General features: G+C 42.6%; 3 protein-coding genes across 4 annotated transcripts in view; all 3 read left to right on the top strand.

Annotated features, from left to right (window-relative positions):
- Window positions 1–8214, top strand: LOC310819007 (vacuolar protein sorting-associated protein 4B). Of its 2 annotated transcripts, XM_083690175.1 has the most exons (13): window positions 1–147; window positions 1140–1251; window positions 1703–1803; window positions 3469–3580; window positions 3933–4083; window positions 4261–4319; window positions 4564–4683; window positions 4865–5021; window positions 5156–5304; window positions 5502–5583; window positions 5820–6039; window positions 6174–6314; window positions 6419–8214. In XM_083690175.1, exons 1-13 carry the CDS (start codon window positions 127–129, stop codon window positions 6518–6520), a joined length of 1527 nt encoding a protein of 508 aa, XP_083546301.1. In that variant the 5' UTR covers window positions 1–126; the 3' UTR covers window positions 6521–8214. The 2 variants fall into 2 exon arrangements, with proteins under 2 accessions (XP_083546301.1, XP_083546302.1); XM_083690176.1 differs by lacking the exons at window positions 1–147; window positions 1140–1251; window positions 1703–1803 and adding an exon at window positions 2226–2443.
- A 303-nt stretch (window positions 8215–8517) lies between these two features.
- Window positions 8518–15003, top strand: kdsr (3-ketodihydrosphingosine reductase). The gene is made up of 10 exons (XM_083690268.1): window positions 8518–8951; window positions 9239–9328; window positions 9538–9594; window positions 9818–9883; window positions 10009–10104; window positions 10782–10973; window positions 11232–11315; window positions 11432–11515; window positions 11767–11868; window positions 12168–15003. Exons 1-10 carry the CDS (start codon window positions 8763–8765, stop codon window positions 12285–12287), a joined length of 1080 nt encoding a protein of 359 aa, XP_083546394.1. The 5' UTR covers window positions 8518–8762; the 3' UTR covers window positions 12288–15003.
- Window positions 15004–16350: 1347 nt separating this feature from the next.
- Window positions 16351–17209, top strand: part of bcl2b (BCL2 apoptosis regulator b) — a 24388-nt gene continuing 23529 nt past the window's right edge. The window contains exon 1 of the mRNA XM_083689825.1: window positions 16351–17209. This exon is cut by the window's right edge and continues 192 nt beyond it. Within this exon, the coding sequence (XP_083545951.1) occupies window positions 16856–17209 (354 nt within the window). The 5' untranslated portion in view covers window positions 16351–16855.

Here is a 17209-nt window from a genome sequence, read left to right as displayed (position 1 = left end):
GTGCGCTGACGGAGAGATAAGCAACAAGGAAACAAATGGCTGTGTAGGTAAACGAAACTGGAATAACAAGGGGCTCTTCAAACTACCGCGGTTTTCAGCAGTGTCTAACCAACTCAAAGAGTTCGTATGGAGCCAACAAATTTACAGGTACAGTAACTGACCAGCCTACACCATGTCAATAACATCTTTATCTTGCTTGATCCACATAGATTTGGTGTTTGATTCCACTTGTCAGACAGTGTGTAGGCAAACTGTCATTGGGCAAGCTTCGTCAGAGAACTCTTGTCAAACAGGTGTTGCATGTGTGCTGTGTTTCACTTTTGCTAAAACTAATTGAATATGAATATGCTACAGATTCTACAGTGTTAATGTTTCTATTACATTTGTTGTGGCTATTTTTCCTGTGTTCTTATTTGTGTTACCACGAGAGCTGTTTTGTTATGATTTAGGAGATAAACTCTTGGTGGTGGTAGAACAGTTTGGAAGCAGAGTCATGTGTATGAGGTAGATAAACCAGGTCAAGAGCTCGTTCCAAAGCCCGGTAAAGTCCTTTATTAAACATGTTGGCCCACTCAAAATAGAGTACAGTTTCACACAGCACAGATAAATTCTGAGTTGGCCTGTGATGTATGCCTCATCTACCATTTATGCCATCATCTAATCTGAGCATATCCAATCTAATCTCCCTGCATTTCAACAACAGAGGAGTTGGCCAAACCACACACAGATTTGTAGCCAAGATAGCAATAAGAGTCTTGTTCACAATTAACCAGGGGGTGTTTTTTGTTTTTGCTGGGCTTTGTGGTCTCATCTACAAGGGTTCTACAGGCTTGCACAAATGCAAGAATCTTGTTGTCTGGCTACGTGAGACTACTTGCTTTGTGATGATCTGTGGTCAGCCAACAGCGGACAGCGTGGTTCCTCTCAAGGTTTCTACCGACCAGGGAGTTTTTCCTTGCCACCGTGCCCAACGTTTTCTTCCCGCTGGGGAATTTTTCCTTGGCTTGCTTTTTGGGAGGCTTAGGTTGGGCCACTGTTAAGCACTTTGCGGTAGAGAGCGTTATACCAATAGATTACAGTGACGGTGGATGCTGTGACTGTGAGGAGTGTCCAACTAACCCCTCTCCCTCTCTTTCCAGAAAGCTATAGCCGTGGCCCAGAAAGCCTCCCAGGAGGACCAGGCTGGGGATTATGCAGAGGCCATCCGCTCTTACCAACACGCTGTCAAGTACTTCCTGCACATTGTAAAACGTATGTAACCATGGCTCCTGAGGAAATGGACGAAATGTCATTGCTAACAGGACATACAGTTCAGATGGGAGATGGAAATCCATCCCTGTATTCTGTATATGAGACTGTTGTCTGTGTCTCTATGGATTCATGAACACTGATTCTGGACAGGCCATATTCCAGGACAGTTCAATTTTGGAAATGGATAATATCAAAGTCATGTCTCAGAGTATTTGGTATTTTATAAGAAATTGTGTGGAAACAGTTGGCCTAGGTACTATTTGGTATACCTACCCTAACCCTATACCTGTAAACCTACACTTCGTACCAAATGGTAGGCCTATAATGGTTCAATTTCCATGAATCCTAAAGAAACAGTAATACATCATAGGTCATTATTACCATTTTACCTATATAAAGTCAACAGTGGACTGTAAAATATAGTATAACTTCTCATCTCTTTTCCCTTCAGGTGAACCACAAGGTAAGGAGGGCAATCAGAAGATCAGGGACAAGTGTAAACTGTACCTGGACAGAGTGGAAGAACTACAGGAGTATCTAGAAAAGAAAGAGGTCATTAGAAAATTTAACATTTAAAAGTGATTCAAAGCAGATGCTGATAATTTTGTCAAATGCACATTATACATATCTGTATTCATGCCAGGGCTGGCAACTCTGTGTAGGTAAGTATTGCAGGAGATGAGTAGGATGACGTATCTTTACATGTAATGTTCTTAAAGCATACGGGATTAATAGCCTGTAATGAGTTCATCCTGCAAAGCAAATCTATTGATTTAAAGGCCTGTATTTTTTTAGGTTTGCAACTGGTAGGACCAGGACAGTTCAATTGGTCATCGCTTCCATGTCCTTACGAATAATCAATATCACAATTTCTCAATCACGTGTACTTATTTTTATTGTATGACAAAAAAAAATGGGAGAATCTTGGAATGACGTAAAGAACGTGGTCACGTGAGCATTCTACGGAAATCAACTCGTCTCCTTTTCAATGCGGAAGTTTATTTTCCACCTTCGCCGTGTTATTCAACGATCTCAAAGAAGGAAAACAAAACAGTTGATTTCAAGATATTTATCGATTTGGGTGCATTTTAACCCATTCACAAATATAGGAGTTGTTTTGCCGCTGTGTCATATTCGTTTGGATCTTTCGATAACATAATCAGCCATTATGGCTGCCAACAACAATTTACAGGTAAGTTGAGCTAACATCGGCTAGCTAGCTACTAAGCTAGTTAGTGACACTTCAGTGACAACAACTCAGCTTGCCACCTTGAAATACCTCGTTAGTGAATCTTTAGAATCAACAATGAAATTGCATACATGACGTTGTTCGCAGTAATCAATGAATGTTAAAACATTTCTCATTTTCCACAAGTTTGCAAACGTTAGCCCGATAGCTAGCTATAATGAGCAAGCTAACGCGTTAGCTGGCTTGTTATGTCTGCTCAGTCAGTGCTAGCGGTACCCCTGGATGCTCCACTCTTCCATATTACTTCCCAATTTGGGCCTAAGCTTGCAGCTGCTGTACTGTAATAGCCAGCATGGCCATGATGGCAAAGAATACGAGTTATATAATGATGTTACTGGTAATGTCCAAGTGGATTAGCGAAATAGCTACTGATAAAAACCCGAAGTGAAACAAGCCGATTTGATTGTTGATGCGTTGATTAGCTCCTGGGCAGTGTCATTGTCTTGAGTAATAATGTAATAGGATTACTTGGTTTACTTAGCAGGGCAGGTCGTCCCTGTCATTCAGAGTTTTTTGTAGTTGGACTATGTTTCAACCAGTGGAACCAGCTACCTGTAAGCATGCTTAGCTAAAAGTAACCATGTCAAGTTAATGAAATGGAAGTGAAACTGTGCGACACAAATGACACTTCATGTAATGTTACAGAGGTATAGTATTTAGGTTGAACAGCTTGTCTGAGTAATCATGAAGTACTGAAGTGCACATTTATGTATTTCATATTGGTGTTCTACCACCACGTATGTGTGGATAAACACATATCTATGTGTGAATGTTTCATCATGGCTCTCCTGCTCAGAAAGAGTGGTGTGGGTACAGTGCCACAGCTTTAAAGGGGAATAATTTGTTCCGATTGTTATTATGTGCTACTTCGTTCTGTTTACTTTGTCTTTGCTTAAACTATAATTCTAATTCTATTCTAATAGAATATAATAGAATAATTCTAATTCTCCCATCCTTTTTTTTTTCAGAAAGCCATAGATCTGGCCAGCAAGGCGGCCCAGGAGGATAAAGCTAAGAACTATGAGGAAGCCTTGCGTCTGTACCAGCATGCTGTTCAGTACTTCCTGCACGTAGTTAAATGTAAGATTTAAGAGATTGATATATTTGCATACCGCTGTTTCCCCTTTTAGTGTTGAAAGGGCAATGGTGTCAGTGATTTTTCTCTATCGCTCTCTGTGTTGGTTTGCATGATCATCTGTCTAGGCTATTGGGGACTGTTGGTGTGAAGCTCGTTCTGTATTATGGTGACGTGACAGGCTGAAGATATCTGAGCGAAATCATTTGACGTGTCAATTTTGCACCTCATTTCTACTGTCACATATACATAACGCTGATTCAATGCATTTCAATCAATTCAGTATTGTAGTGTTTCGCAGGCGAGCTATTAGGCCTACATACAATTCCTCTGGTTCTCCCGTTCCACTCTTGTCAGATGAAGCCCAGGGCGACAAAGCCAAGCAGAGCATCAGAGCAAAGTGCGCCGAGTACCTGGACAGAGCAGAGAAGCTGAAGGAATACCTGAAGAAGAAAGAGAAGGCTCCGCCCGCCAAGCCTGTGAAGGAGTCCCAGTCCGACGACAAAGGGTGTGTGCGCGAGTCTGGGCGAGGCTTTGGGTTTCGACCTGTTCAATTGTTTTCATTCAGACAGCCATGCAGAATGCGAGGCGTCAACTTTGTTAACTCACGGATCGAAAGCATCTGTTATGGTACTGTACGCTCACACGCTCACACGTGTAATTGAGTTTGATTGTTGTTGTGCAGGAATGAAAGCGATGAAGGAGACGACCCAGAGAAAAAGAAGTTTCAGAATCAACTCTCAGGTTAGTATACCACTGACTGACATGCTCTGTGGTAGTTTCACTTCTAGAATGTATCATATTGCTGTTTATACAATTTGGTACAGAAAGGTTATAGAAATATAGACATTCTACGTTGTCGTGTCAAGGCCTAGTCGTAGTGTTACTTGGTTTGTTTTAGATGTCTAACGTGTCCATTTGGAAGGTTTGCAAGAGATCTATCTGATTCTATCTATTCTATCTATATTCATGATTTTTTCATTCACAGGGGCCATTGTTATGGAAAAGCCAAACATCAAATGGAACGATGTTGCTGGGTTAGAGGGAGCCAAAGAAGCCCTGAAAGAAGCTGTCATTTTGCCAATCAAATTTCCACATCTTTTCACAGGTACTAAAATCGTATACAATTTTTATATATCAAGAATATCATCTTGGTGAACTGTGATGGGCAAGAGACATTTAACATAAGTCAAATCAACTACTTTGCGTAGCATAATATGCATTTATTATTGTCATCTGGCCACTGACGAGGGCAACACGTCTCTGTTTGTCTGTCCTTACCTTGTCAGGTAAAAGAACACCGTGGAGGGGAATTCTGCTCTTCGGTCCCCCTGGTACAGGAAAGTCCTACCTGGCTAAAGCTGTGGCCACAGAGGCTAATAACTCAACCTTCTTCTCTATCTCGTCCTCTGACCTGGTCTCCAAATGGCTAGGAGAGAGTGAAAAGTGAGCCCCTTCTTATTATCAGAAGCAAGCAAGGATTGTTCGTAGATGTCCTGAAGGACCTCCTGGTCCACTGTTGGGACGGTGGTAGACCACCCCAGTCTGATATTTGTTGAACCCTCTTTGCTCCTCTCCAGGTTGGTGAAGAACCTGTTCTCCCTTGCCAGAGAGCACAAGCCCTCCATCATCTTCATAGACGAGATAGACTCCCTCTGTGGCTCCAGGAGTGAGAACGAGAGCGAGGCCGCTCGCCGTATCAAGACCGAGTTCCTGGTCCAGATGCAGGGTGAGAGAGAGACAGAAAACATTCAGAGATGATTTCGAGGCTTGTAACATCTCTTTTCATATGAAGAGGGCTCCTGTGATATTGATATCATATCCCAAGGATAGTACATTCAAATAATTGGTGCTCTATTTTACAGAGAGAGTATTGTTCTGTGGGAGGTTTTAGAAACTATAATATGAGATGGTTTCTTTCTGCAGGGGTGGGGAATGACAATGACGGAGTCCTGGTGCTGGGAGCCACCAATATCCCATGGACGTTGGACTCTGCCATCAGAAGAAGGTAAAAGGATTAACTGTCCATTACAACCAACTGTGTACCAACTGTTTCTGTCTCTGATTATTGACTTTAAGGAGTCTACCTGCATATGCTTGTACCACTCTAGTGTGTATATTTTGACACAAAATCGGGGGCTTATATGAACCAGAGGAGGTACTGCTTTTTATCCTTCTGTTGCTGTTTTATACTCTCTATATGTACAACGTGGTCAGTATAACATTTCCCTCTGAGCATCTCAGGTTTGAGAAGAGGATCTACATCCCCCTGCCAGAGGAACATGCCCGCTCCTTCATGTTCAGGCTCCACCTGGGCGCCACCCTCACCAGCCTCAACGACTCCGACTTTGTCACCCTGGGCAAGAAGACAGAGGGATACTCTGGGGCGGACGTCAGCGTCATCGTCAGAGACGCCCTCATGCAACCCGTCAGGAAGGTGCAGATGGCCACTCACTTCAAACGGGTACGTTATAATGTTTATATACGCTTCGGTGCTGCTAATGTCCAGCTTGGTTCAATTTCGACTCCTTTTTTTTTTTTATTCCGGATGGTATGTTAAGTCTTTAACGTTGTACGATTTGCTTGTTGTAATTGAAGGTACGAGGGCCATCGAGGGACGACCCCAACATTCTCGTAGACGACCTCTTGACTCCATGCTCCCCCGGAGACCCAAATGCAATCGAAATGACATGGATGGAGGTGCCAGGAGAAAAGCTATGCGAGCCGGTTGTTTCTATGGTAAGACAGCGAAACGATAATTCAAAACTGTGTGTGTGTGTGTTTCTGAATATGTCAACAAAACGTTTCAATATCCTTTTGCCAATTTTCTTTTCTTTTTGCAGCCTGACATGCTGAGGTCCCTGTCAAGCACGAAACCAACAGTCAACGATCAGGATCTGGACAAACTGAGAAAATTCACAGAGGACTTTGGACAGGAGGGCTAAATGGGGGGGCATCTGAGCCAAACCAAAGCAAAGAAATTATGATTGTAAAGTGTTCTTTCTCTCTCTCTCTCTCTCCCCCCCCTCTCCACCCACCTCCCTCCAGTTAATCGGCCCCTTCATCAGGCCGTCACAGGTGTAACACATGACTGCCCTATTCAGCCAGTCTATTGGCCACATAAGGGGTTAAAGACAGTTGTTTGCTTAGATGTTGCCCCATTGTCCAAAGAAGATTAAGGATTTCTTCACTCTGCAGTTGACTGCAATTGATGGATAGACAGCTACTTGGAAACTACTATGAATTATTTGTTTGTGAACTGATGAACATGCTGAGAGTAAACTGTTGCGCAAAGCTGTACACCAACTTGGACTGAATTCAAACCTGAGAAACTCATGCGCAACACACTTTGAAGTAAATCTTCCATTTGAGTAAATTGAAATTCGGCCCTCGTCTAAGCTAGATTTCCATGTACCTGTTTGTTTGTGTCATCAATCGAATTGCATCTCACCTGTCAGTGTGAGCAGCACCCACCATATTACACTTCTTTTTGTACACTTACGACGGAAAGCGTTTTATAGTAGATACTATATGGAAATGTATTATAGCTCTTTGGTCTGGAGAAGTTGAAACTAACACTGCATGACTTTGTGCTTTGAAAAGAGATCTCTAAAATAATATTATTGGTGGAATCTTGGGCCTTTGTAGTTACAAGGTGGTGGACATGGCATGGGTTAGTTAGAAGAACTAACAGTCACTCAGGATGGAAGCTGCTTTGGGTGGGCCATTTTTGTATGTACATTTGTTTGTTTACCCCCCCCCCCCCCCCCCCCACCCTGAAGAAAGACTACTCTGTGTTTGTTCATAATTGCTCTATTCACGTATCAAGGTCACCAAAGGTACTGGACCAGAGTCATTTCATGGTTGTCTAGGATTCAATTCCGATTTACATACTTCCGATTTTTTTTTTTTCTTTCTTTTTACCTCAGATCTTCCACATCCTACCTATGTATTCCCTGTAACATATTGCTGATCTTCTGTACAATAACTAACAAAGAGACATGATGCCTTACTGAGCTGCCATCGCACTGCGTAACAACAGTGTTGAAGAAGCAACTGGGCTGATGTTAAGGTGTGAGTTATGAATTAAATGGTATAAGTAGCCTATATTAGACATTTTAGGCACAAGAGAACAGATGACGTCATGTACTTTTTTGTTTCCAGCATTGCAATGCAGCTCCAAGCATGTACTACCTTTAATAAGATGTGCCCTTTCTCTCAGTGGCAATGCACACCATGTGCCTTCTAAACAATTGGTTCTTTATTTAATTTTTTTATTATTTCGAGGTTAATATCCAGAGACACAGCTATAGCTTGTGTGTTTTGTCATCATTGCTAGGGAACGTGATATGATATTTGCACATTTCATGTAAATCCTCTACCTTTACAGATTGTATACTACAACTATACTCATATGCACTTAAGGTGTTGGTATTCTAAAGACAAATCTTTCTTTCAAAGTGTTGGGAACATCTTTGCTGTGGTCTTTTTAACTTTACTGTAAGTGTGTCTAGAGATAGAGTACATAGTGTACTACACCTTTTCCCATGTGAAAAGGTCATGGAAGAATTCTGAACATATCAGGATTGATTTGGTTTTCTTTTCCAAACATATGTAAATAAAAGTAATATTGAGAACATATTGTCCCAGATATGTTTTGAGTATTGTATGGTCAATTGTCCTGGTGGAGAATGATTAGTTATTTTATTTTTTTAATGCTAGTCCCTGTTCGTGACGCACAAGCTGGGATCCATACTACAAACGCCGCTGGTGTACGCCGACGAAAAAAAAATGAGTGCACCCCCTTTTGAGGAAGTGAAGTAATGCATTTTGGGAATTGTCGTCCATAAACATTCAAACGTTCGTTAGGTAATTGCCTGTTTTGTAGATTAAAAACTACAACTACCTACAACGATAGTCAAATTATAGCATCCGTTCAAAGTGCACAGTTCGATTTGTTTTGGTTCATGTTGCAACTAGGCAGGAAAAGAGCGTTTAGTCGTCGATCCAAGGTCCACCGCGGTAATTTATCTTGGGAGTAGAGGCTTCTTTGACCCGCTGCCAAATACTGCTAAAACTCCTCCTCTGAGAGCTCCATCGCCACCCCTTTGACGAGCGCCTGCCTCCGTGATTCAGAGTCCGAAGCTACGTTTAGCCTGCAAGCTAACGAAACAGCCAGGTTCACCCATGTCCTCTGAGGGTGGATTGAGTTCAACGATCTCGGATTGGCTTTTCTTCGATCCCTGGTGGCTTCTATTGCCTTTCATTATGCTCCTAGTCGTTGCTGCATTCATCGTTGCCTTCGTGTTGCTGTTGTACATGATATCCCCTCTCATTAGCCCCAAACCTCTGAAATTAAATGGGGCCCATGTCGTGGTAAGTGATCTCAAGACGAAACTAGACCACATAGATATCATCATACTCTCCAGCTGCAAGTCACATACTTCTTAGCCTATTACATTGTTGTGCGTTATACATCCAACTACAAATCATTTTGCAGAAACATATAGACTGACCTCAAAGAAGAGACATTCTACTGACCCGGTTATGTAGACATACTCTCAAGGTTTTGTCCATGTTCTCGTGGGGTATCATTTGGATTTTCACCCCTTGTATTTCACCTCTGGAATTTTTCCTCACAACCACCACCTTTCAATCCTTAGGTCACAGGAGGATCCAGTGGAATAGGGAAAAGCATTGCTATGGAATGCTACAAACAAGGCGCCTTCATCACATTAGTGGCACGGGATGAGGTGAGCCAAAATACCATCCATGGCGCGAGGCACTGAGTCAGACCATTAACCAATTTCTACTGTAATTTTCTATACACATTCATAACATTTGGTGCTGGCCTGTCTTCACGTCATCTCTCTAGGGTTTGTTATTTGGTAGCCTTTCTCACTGTGTGCTCTGGCTTACATGGCACTAGTTCATTGGGATGTCATTGCTTGTCTTTCTGCAGAGTAAATTGGTTCAAGCTAAAAAAGAAGTGGAGAAATGTGCGATAAACGACAAGCAGGTATGTAGCTATTTCTTTTGTACAATGCAGAGGGACGGCCAAGACGATACTTTTAGACAATTTCCCATGGCTTTGGGTGTAAGCATACTGATTGAATGTTGACTTTGCTTTTCATTTACAGTAATTCCCTAGTCCCCAACCAGTCTGTCTGTGGATATGGAATTAGCCTCTTGACTTGAACACAACCTGATTGTTGGATTCTTATTACCCTTCTAATTATTAGGTGGTGCTCTGCATATCTGTTGATGTATCAAAGGATTACGGCCAGGTGGAGAGTGTAATGAAACAGGTAAGCCTAACTCCAACTCAATGTTGTTTCTTTGATCTTGTGTGTGCACAGTGCTGGATCTCAATCTGTTAGCATAGCTACATAGTGATGTTTTTGGGGTGCCTCTGTTCTGTGTCCATTTGCAGGCCCAAGAGAAGCTGGGCCCTGTGGATATGCTGGTGAACTGTGCTGGGATGTCCATCTCTGGGAAGTTTGAGGAGATAGAGGTGGACCGCTTTAGAGTAAGTACAGTCATACATACATCCAGGTCAAGAAAAGTGAGAAACCTCAACTCCTTCATGTTGTTCATCAGAATAGCTTGATGTTGGGTTTAAAGATCAACCAGTCCCAAGATTCTGAGGGTTTTATTTTAGTCAGAAGCTGAAGCCAAAGGGTCACGTTTCAGTTTAAAGATTCAGTAAGACTGGAGGTTAGATTGCCGTCCAGCACTGCTGCAGATAAGATTGCAGTCAAAAGGATGACAAAGGGTTAAGTTCCATTCTGAAGAAGTGACATGTCTCTTGAAGGGATTGTTGTGCTACTGAGGTAGTGACAAGGGCAAAATGAGAGTGTGTGTGCGAGACATTCTATCTCATCCTAATTAATTTATTGGTCTTCATTTGATTTCCCGGAGCTTAGCTCTGTTGGCGCTCCTACTGCCGCCTTGTCCTGGCATTCCACAGCAGGTCACAAGCTTCTTAGACTCTGAAGTCGTTAGCTACCCCTAAGAAATGCAATTGCTACAGCATGGAAACTCCACAGGAAATAACATTTGGCTACACCCACCAAACCTAGGAGCACCTAAAGCTAGCCTAAACCACTGAACCACCAAGCACAAAAAAAAACCAATGCCCCTTGATTTCATGTAGGTGTGTATGACCCATTGTAATGCCCTTTGGTGTACCCCTGTCTCCAACAGAGGCTGATGGAGGTGAACTACCTGGGCAGCGTGTACCCAACACGGGCTGTCATCACCACCATGAAGGAGCGGAGGATGGGACGCATCATGTTCGTGTCCTCCCAGGCGGGCCAGATCGGCCTGTTCGGCTACACCGCCTACTCCCCGTCCAAGTTTGCCCTGCGAGGCCTCGCAGAGTCCCTGCAGATGGAGGTGAGTGTGAAGCATCATATGTTATATACAGTCTGCTGAGGCTGAACTGAAATGGGTGTAATTTGTATTGTCTCTTATGCTGAATTGTAAATTCAGCCCCTATACTCTACCGCCTAGCCATTCCTGTAGATGGTCAGTATGCTGAAAGATTCTACCTAACCTTTCAGTTCTAGGATTTGCTAGGGTTGGGGGCTAAGGATCAATGAGAGATTGAGCATGAATAGCTGAATGTTCTCTTTCTTGAATCCCTCTTTGCAGATGAAGCCATATAATATCTATGTGACGGTGGCCTACCCTCCTGACACTGACACTCCGGGTTTAGCAGAGGAGAACAAGACTAAGGTGAGTTTCCTGAAGGAAAAACTGAAAAGAAACAAATTCTCTCCTATTTTTGTCTCTCAATCTGATCAGACTCACTCTAAGTATTATTTTTTTCTTTTCTTCTTTCGCTTCCATAGCCTTTGGAGACCCAGATGATCTCTGAGACTTCTGGAGTTTGTCAGCCAGACCAGGTGGCTAAGATCTTTGTCAAGGACACTGTGGTAAGACACTGTTCCACTGTCAATGGATATTCACTCAGGGAGACTCATTGGCCCTGTCCAGAAACAATAGGTGGAATAAAAAAACAAAAGGAGTGAACATTGCACCGATCCTTTTCAAAACCTTTCAGAACTACACCAGTGAAAAAACTCCAGGGCAAAGGGGGCTAGGGATAATCTATGGATGAGGCCAGAGAATACCTGTCTGACAGGACAGTCTTTCTCATATCCTTTTCTGTCTTTTCTCCCTACAGCAAGGGAACTTCAACAGCTCTGTGGGGCCTGACGGCTACATGCTCTCGGCCCTCACCTGTGGAATGTCACCGGTCACCTCCATCACAGAGGGTCTCCAGCAGGTAAGCAGACAAGGGACACATCTGTCACACCACTGCCACGTACTGTACTTAACAAAATCATGTTTACTCGTCGTAAACATGTGACGGTGCTTTAAAGATCATCGCCCGAAAGGCATAACGGTGTCATGTAACCGCTATACCTGCTATACCACTTCTTTTCAAGCATAATCCTTGACCTTAAATCCATACATTTAACAGTATTGTTAGAGGTATATGAAACGGTCCTGATTATCCCCCCCAAATTCCTGTGCTATTGTTATACACTGGGTGTTATAACCTTAATTTGTCCCTCCATGCAGATCGTTACCATGGGGCTGTTCCGGACCATCGCTCTGTTCTACCTGGGGAGTTTTGACAGCATTGTGCGTCGCTGTATGATCCAGAGGGAGCAGTCCAAAGCAGCAGACAAGAGGGAGTAACAAGAACCATCCTTCACCACCACCACCATCCCATAATCTCCCTACCCTAAGTCATAGCCACTGGAAGACCCCACCATTACCACCACCCCTCCCCGCCCTAAGAACACACAACCCCCCCCTCGCACCAGTGATATCTCTATAGATGAAGTAAAGAAGATGACAATGTCTTTTTATTCCTGTCCTCCTATGATGTAACTCATACCATAGACCGACAGCCATTTTGTTTCCGAACCTTTTTAACCATTCCAGTGTTTTTGTTTACTCAGTGCTCCTTCAAATGTTTTTTAATTGTATACGTGCATTTCTTTGTTTAGACTCTTGCTCATGGTTGATGAGGGCAGACTAAACATCGCACAGCGTACAGTCTTCTTAAAGTATGTCTTGTCAACACCTGACACTTTAGAGTTCGACGTCCCTTTCTTCCTTCCTTCCTTCCTTCCATTTTCCCTCCTTGCAGAAAGGAAGGTAATGGATAGACTGTCTGACTGGTTGTGTCAGCATGACCTGCATCCCTTCTCAAGAATCAGAGAAAAATAAGAATGCTAACACTAACAATGTATCATCCAGATTAGTTTGAGTAAGCTAAGACAGCTTTACCTTACCAAATATGTCCCCCCCCTCCATACTGTAGCTTTTGTTACACAAGTCTTTGCAGGCAAAGCAACCACCCTGTTTTGACTGTGCAATATTTGCCTTCACTCTGTTTCACCCTGTGACCCTTCAGTGTTGTGTCTGTGCTGAGTGGTGTTTTTGGCTCGTACTGTAGGTGCATTAACTGAGCTTAAAGGTGATTTAACACTACTGAACAGTGATGAGAAGGGGGCGTGGCGTTTTGACTTTTGCGAATGCAAAAAATGTTATTTGCTTCCGGAGAAATTCTAATCCCAGGCATTTTCAGAGAGAGACAGAATGTGCAGGTGAGAGAGTTTGCGTGCGGGGCCAGAGTAACGAAATAGTTTGGGGAGACGTTAACGAAGCGTTATGTTACAGTGTGTGTCTGCTTGTGCTCGGACCACGCCTACCCCAGGGAGACAGAAAAGCCATTGGATAGTGGTGTCCGGAAACGCCTCACTGTATCATGTGTTCCTCTTATTGGACCATCGGTTTCACGCATCTTCATCTTCATCTTTATGTGTACCTCTTTCCTGAGGTCCAATCAGAAATGTTCTGTATACTTAAAAGTCATAGGAAAATATAATCTCACTAGAAGAGCTGATGCCAGCGTAACCCTCAACACTCTCCGCCTTGTGTTTTTCCCTTAGGGGTCTTTGAAGAGGCTTATCTGTTGTATCTGTTTATGCATTTTTGTGCACATATTTTGCCACCTCAGTCAGGACCCAAGAGGGGTCCATTCAAATTGATGGGGGTGGTTTCAGTCAGGGCAAGGCATGGGGCGTTCCTCGCAGGTTCGAGGAGTGTCCCCAAAGGCCTGGTGGGGGCGCTAGAGATCCATTTGATATAAGAGGCCAAGAGATGAGAGGGACTGGCAAATTAGTAATGCAACATAGCTCCTAGTGCTATTGTGTTGTCTAATTTGAAATGTTGTGCACATCTACTGTGGAAATTATACTTTGCTAACTGAGTGTTAATTGTCTCGGTCAGTATTAAAGGTTCCCTCCTGATGTCCTATAAGCCTCAAACATCCCATACCTTATCTTCTCAACATTCTACTTGTAGAAGGAGGGAGAGAGAGAGAGAGAGAAAAAAAAGAAAAGAAAATGTGAACTCTTGCAAGTCTTCCTTCCATCCATCACTTGTGGGGAGAATGTACTTTAATACCAAGCATATGAATCAGAAAGTAGAAATATTTTTTCAAATCCACCAATATTTGAATGCCAAAATGTATGACGACAATTACTGTAAATGCAATGCAATTTATTTGAGATTATTTTTCTTTTTCTTTTTGATGTCGCTGCTTCCTAGAGGTAGTTTGTGATGCAGTCGAGCACTACAATTGTGGAGACCCATTCTGAGCCTTAAGAGATAACTACTGATGATGTTAATGCTAAAAGAATGGATCTGTTCACAGAGAAATGTGGCTTAACCCGCTTGTTTACCAGAACATTTTATCCGATTATTTCTGCAGAAATGCCAATTGCTTTTGTGTTTCTTTTTGTCCATTTTTGTACAAAAAGGCCTTATTCAAAATCCAAAATATGAAAGTGAGATTGGATGACTCAATAATGACGATATTCTCATTTGATATTGGTTCAAGGCACGCTGTCCAGCCCTCAGTAGCTTTAGTTAGGGTGCCGATAACTGTCATTTCTCATTTGTGAACATTTCTTTAGCTTTCAGAACCATATAATCATCTTTAGGTAGCAACACATAGTTGATAGAACATGTAGCTCATGGGAAAGCAATTTTGTTTTAACACTTTTAAGCTATGCAAATCAAGCCTATGCTCACAATATGTTAAAACATTACAACCAAGTTGTACGATTTTTATGATTACGCTCACGCTCTAGTTTTCCCTTTTGTTGTTGTCATTTGAGAGATATTTAAATGAAGATTATATAGAGTATTGAATATGGTCCTGATGCATTCCGCTTCCGTTTCCATCTTAATGGTTGTGATTGTTTCGTTTTTGTTTTTGCCAAACTTGTGAGAATTTCACCTTGTGTGCCATTGAAAAGAAAATGTGAGGAGTGGAACAATGTTGCTTTGTCTTATTTTCTTACATGATAAACAAAATAAATAACTTTGGAAAATGTCATTTTCTCTGCTGTCTTTGTTCTTTTTACAATGACTTTTGTTTTAGTTCTGGGAGGATGTATCCTTACTCCCTCAATTCTGTGCCTATATGTGGACCACTATGGTTTAGGTTAACACTTTATTTGAGTCTGCTCCAAGTACTGGGGTTTGTATTGTTTTAAAAGCTTCAATCACAAACACTAGTTATTCTACACATTTTAAACCGTAGGGGATGGTTTCCTAGGCACAGATTAAACCTATTCCTAGACTAAAATTCATCTTCAATGGAAATTGTCTATTAAAAAAAGGTTTATTTATTCATTAAAAAATAAATTTAAAAAAGGCTATTAAGTCCAGAACTAGGGTTAATATGTCTCTGGAACACCATCCCTAGGTGTCTATCTATTTGCTGGACACTGATATCCAGTCCCAAAAGGGATGCGTACAGTATGACCTTTTGTATGGCCACAGTTCACCACTGCTGTGTGTAGTAATGTGAGTAGAGTGTATTCAGTGTGGGATGAGTGAGTATCTGAGTTTTGATGTACCGTGTGGGGTGGGGGGCTTTCGAAGGCTGTGGGGTCTTAAGTATTCTGTTTGAGAGGTTGACTTTCATCTTCCATGAGGGGATCAGGGCTGGGCAGTAGCTCCCTCAGATCAGCAGAAGACTGGGGATTAAGAAGCCTTGTTTTGCCCTGTCAAAGACTGCAAGAAACCAGTATAGTTGGAGAAAGAAGAAGTGGAAGAAGCAGGAGCTCGGAGAGAGGCCTGACAGACAGTCTGAGAACACCAGAGATTGAACTTCAGGTCCATCAATGCCATAGTGTTTGGATGGATGTCCACAAGGGGGCTAGCCTACATCAAAGCAGAAAAGGCTAGTACTGTATATAGAGTCCAGTGAGAGGGCACTGTAGTTATCTGACTGTAAGCTTCCAATTATAATCAGAGATAGCTGTGTTTACAAGGTAAACTGATAGTATTCAAGCAGACCATCAGCTATTGTGAACCACCAATTTCCAAAGCTATTCCCTTGATATGCCACAATTGCTCAAGGGTGAAGATGTTCTTCACCATGATGTGTTCATGCATGACATTGTATTAATGCCTTATCAACGTAGTGAAATCCTATCATACCTCTAAATGGTAGGCCCTAGTACAGATCTGTAGGCCAACCCAAAGAACGCGTAATTGGATACCATCCAAACGCACAAGGGATAACTTCGTGTGGTGACGTAGCCTAAGAAATACCTCACCAAAGAGTGCGCAGCCCACAGTGAAGCTGGGAGACGGGGATATAGGCAGCAATTGTGGAATACTGCCTTCGCGGCTCACAGTCCCTCTAAACGGTTCTTGTATTGCGTAAACGTCGCTGGAATAGTTTGCGGTGTACAATTGTGAACGCATGCGAGAATTTGGCTTCGTGTGTGGCTTTTTCATCCTTTTATAATGTAGGTTATGTGGCATATGGAAATTATTTCAATCTCTTCCGTATTTCTGACTGTTTGGATTAGTACTATAAAAAAGGAAACGGTCGCCACTTTTTGACCAAAGCCTCGAAGATTTCCCTCTGGGAAATGAAGACCATTTGGATAAGCATTTATACGCGAATATCCTCTTCGACTTTTTAAGGAGCTCAGTTGTTGGCGAAAGGGGCCGTTTTCCAATCCAGAAACAAATTGCCTGTCGCTCCGGTTCCAGCATTCTGCGTCGTTCGATAGTATCCTGAAAACTTGACAGAGAAATATTTTATGAAATACACTTTTCGTCTAACCTGATGTGTTGCGGAGTGCATTCAATTTCTTCAACCATTATGTATTTGGTTTAGAAAAATAGAATTTGGGTCTCTTTATAATAAGCAGTGCCAATCATACGCTATGGCCAACGAGGAGGACAACCGCAATATCGTGGAAAAGTACATTTGTCACAAACTCTTGAAACGTGGATATGTGTGGGACTTCGAAGATGCTGGGGAAGAAGATGCTGCTAATAATGGGTCAATGATTTCTCCTTCACCACCGGCTCTGGCGCAACGGTGTCATGGAGCGAACGCCGGACCGGACAGCGTCCCCCATCTTTTCAAACGGGTCTCCCAATCGGACCCGCACGCCGCAATTCACAGAGTTTTGCGTGAGGCAGGGGACGAACTCGAACGGCTCTATCAGCCTGACTTTGCAGAGATGTCACACCAACTCTATCTTACGTCCACCATGGCACAGAGGAGATTTACA

The sequence above is a fragment of the Argentina silus genome (genome assembly GCF_951799395.1).
Source record: "Argentina silus genome assembly, chromosome: 18".
Taxonomy (NCBI): Eukaryota; Metazoa; Chordata; class Actinopteri; order Argentiniformes; family Argentinidae; genus Argentina; species Argentina silus.
The sequence above is the reverse complement of the archived record's forward strand: the minus strand, read 5'-3'. Positions and strand labels throughout refer to the sequence as shown.

What these genes read in the sequence shown, in the direction of transcription:
- LOC310819007 (XM_083690175.1), top strand. Translation starts at nt 127, where the DNA reads ATGGAGCCAACAAATTTACAG. An exon ending in GTTTCAGAATCAACTCTCAG is followed by an intron (nt 4,320 to 4,563) that starts GTTAGTATACCA and finishes TTTCATTCACAG; the next exon opens with GGGCCATTGTTATGGAAAAG. An exon ending in GCGAGCCGGTTGTTTCTATG is followed by an intron (nt 6,315 to 6,418) that starts GTAAGACAGCGA and finishes TTCTTTTTGCAG; the next exon opens with CCTGACATGCTGAGGTCCCT.
- kdsr (XM_083690268.1), top strand. Translation starts at nt 8,763, where the DNA reads ATGTCCTCTGAGGGTGGATTGAGTTCAACGATCTCGGATTGGCTTTTC. An exon ending in TGGAGAGTGTAATGAAACAG is followed by an intron (nt 9,884 to 10,008) that starts GTAAGCCTAACT and finishes GTCCATTTGCAG; the next exon opens with GCCCAAGAGAAGCTGGGCCC. An exon ending in CAGAGTCCCTGCAGATGGAG is followed by an intron (nt 10,974 to 11,231) that starts GTGAGTGTGAAG and finishes CCCTCTTTGCAG; the next exon opens with ATGAAGCCATATAATATCTA.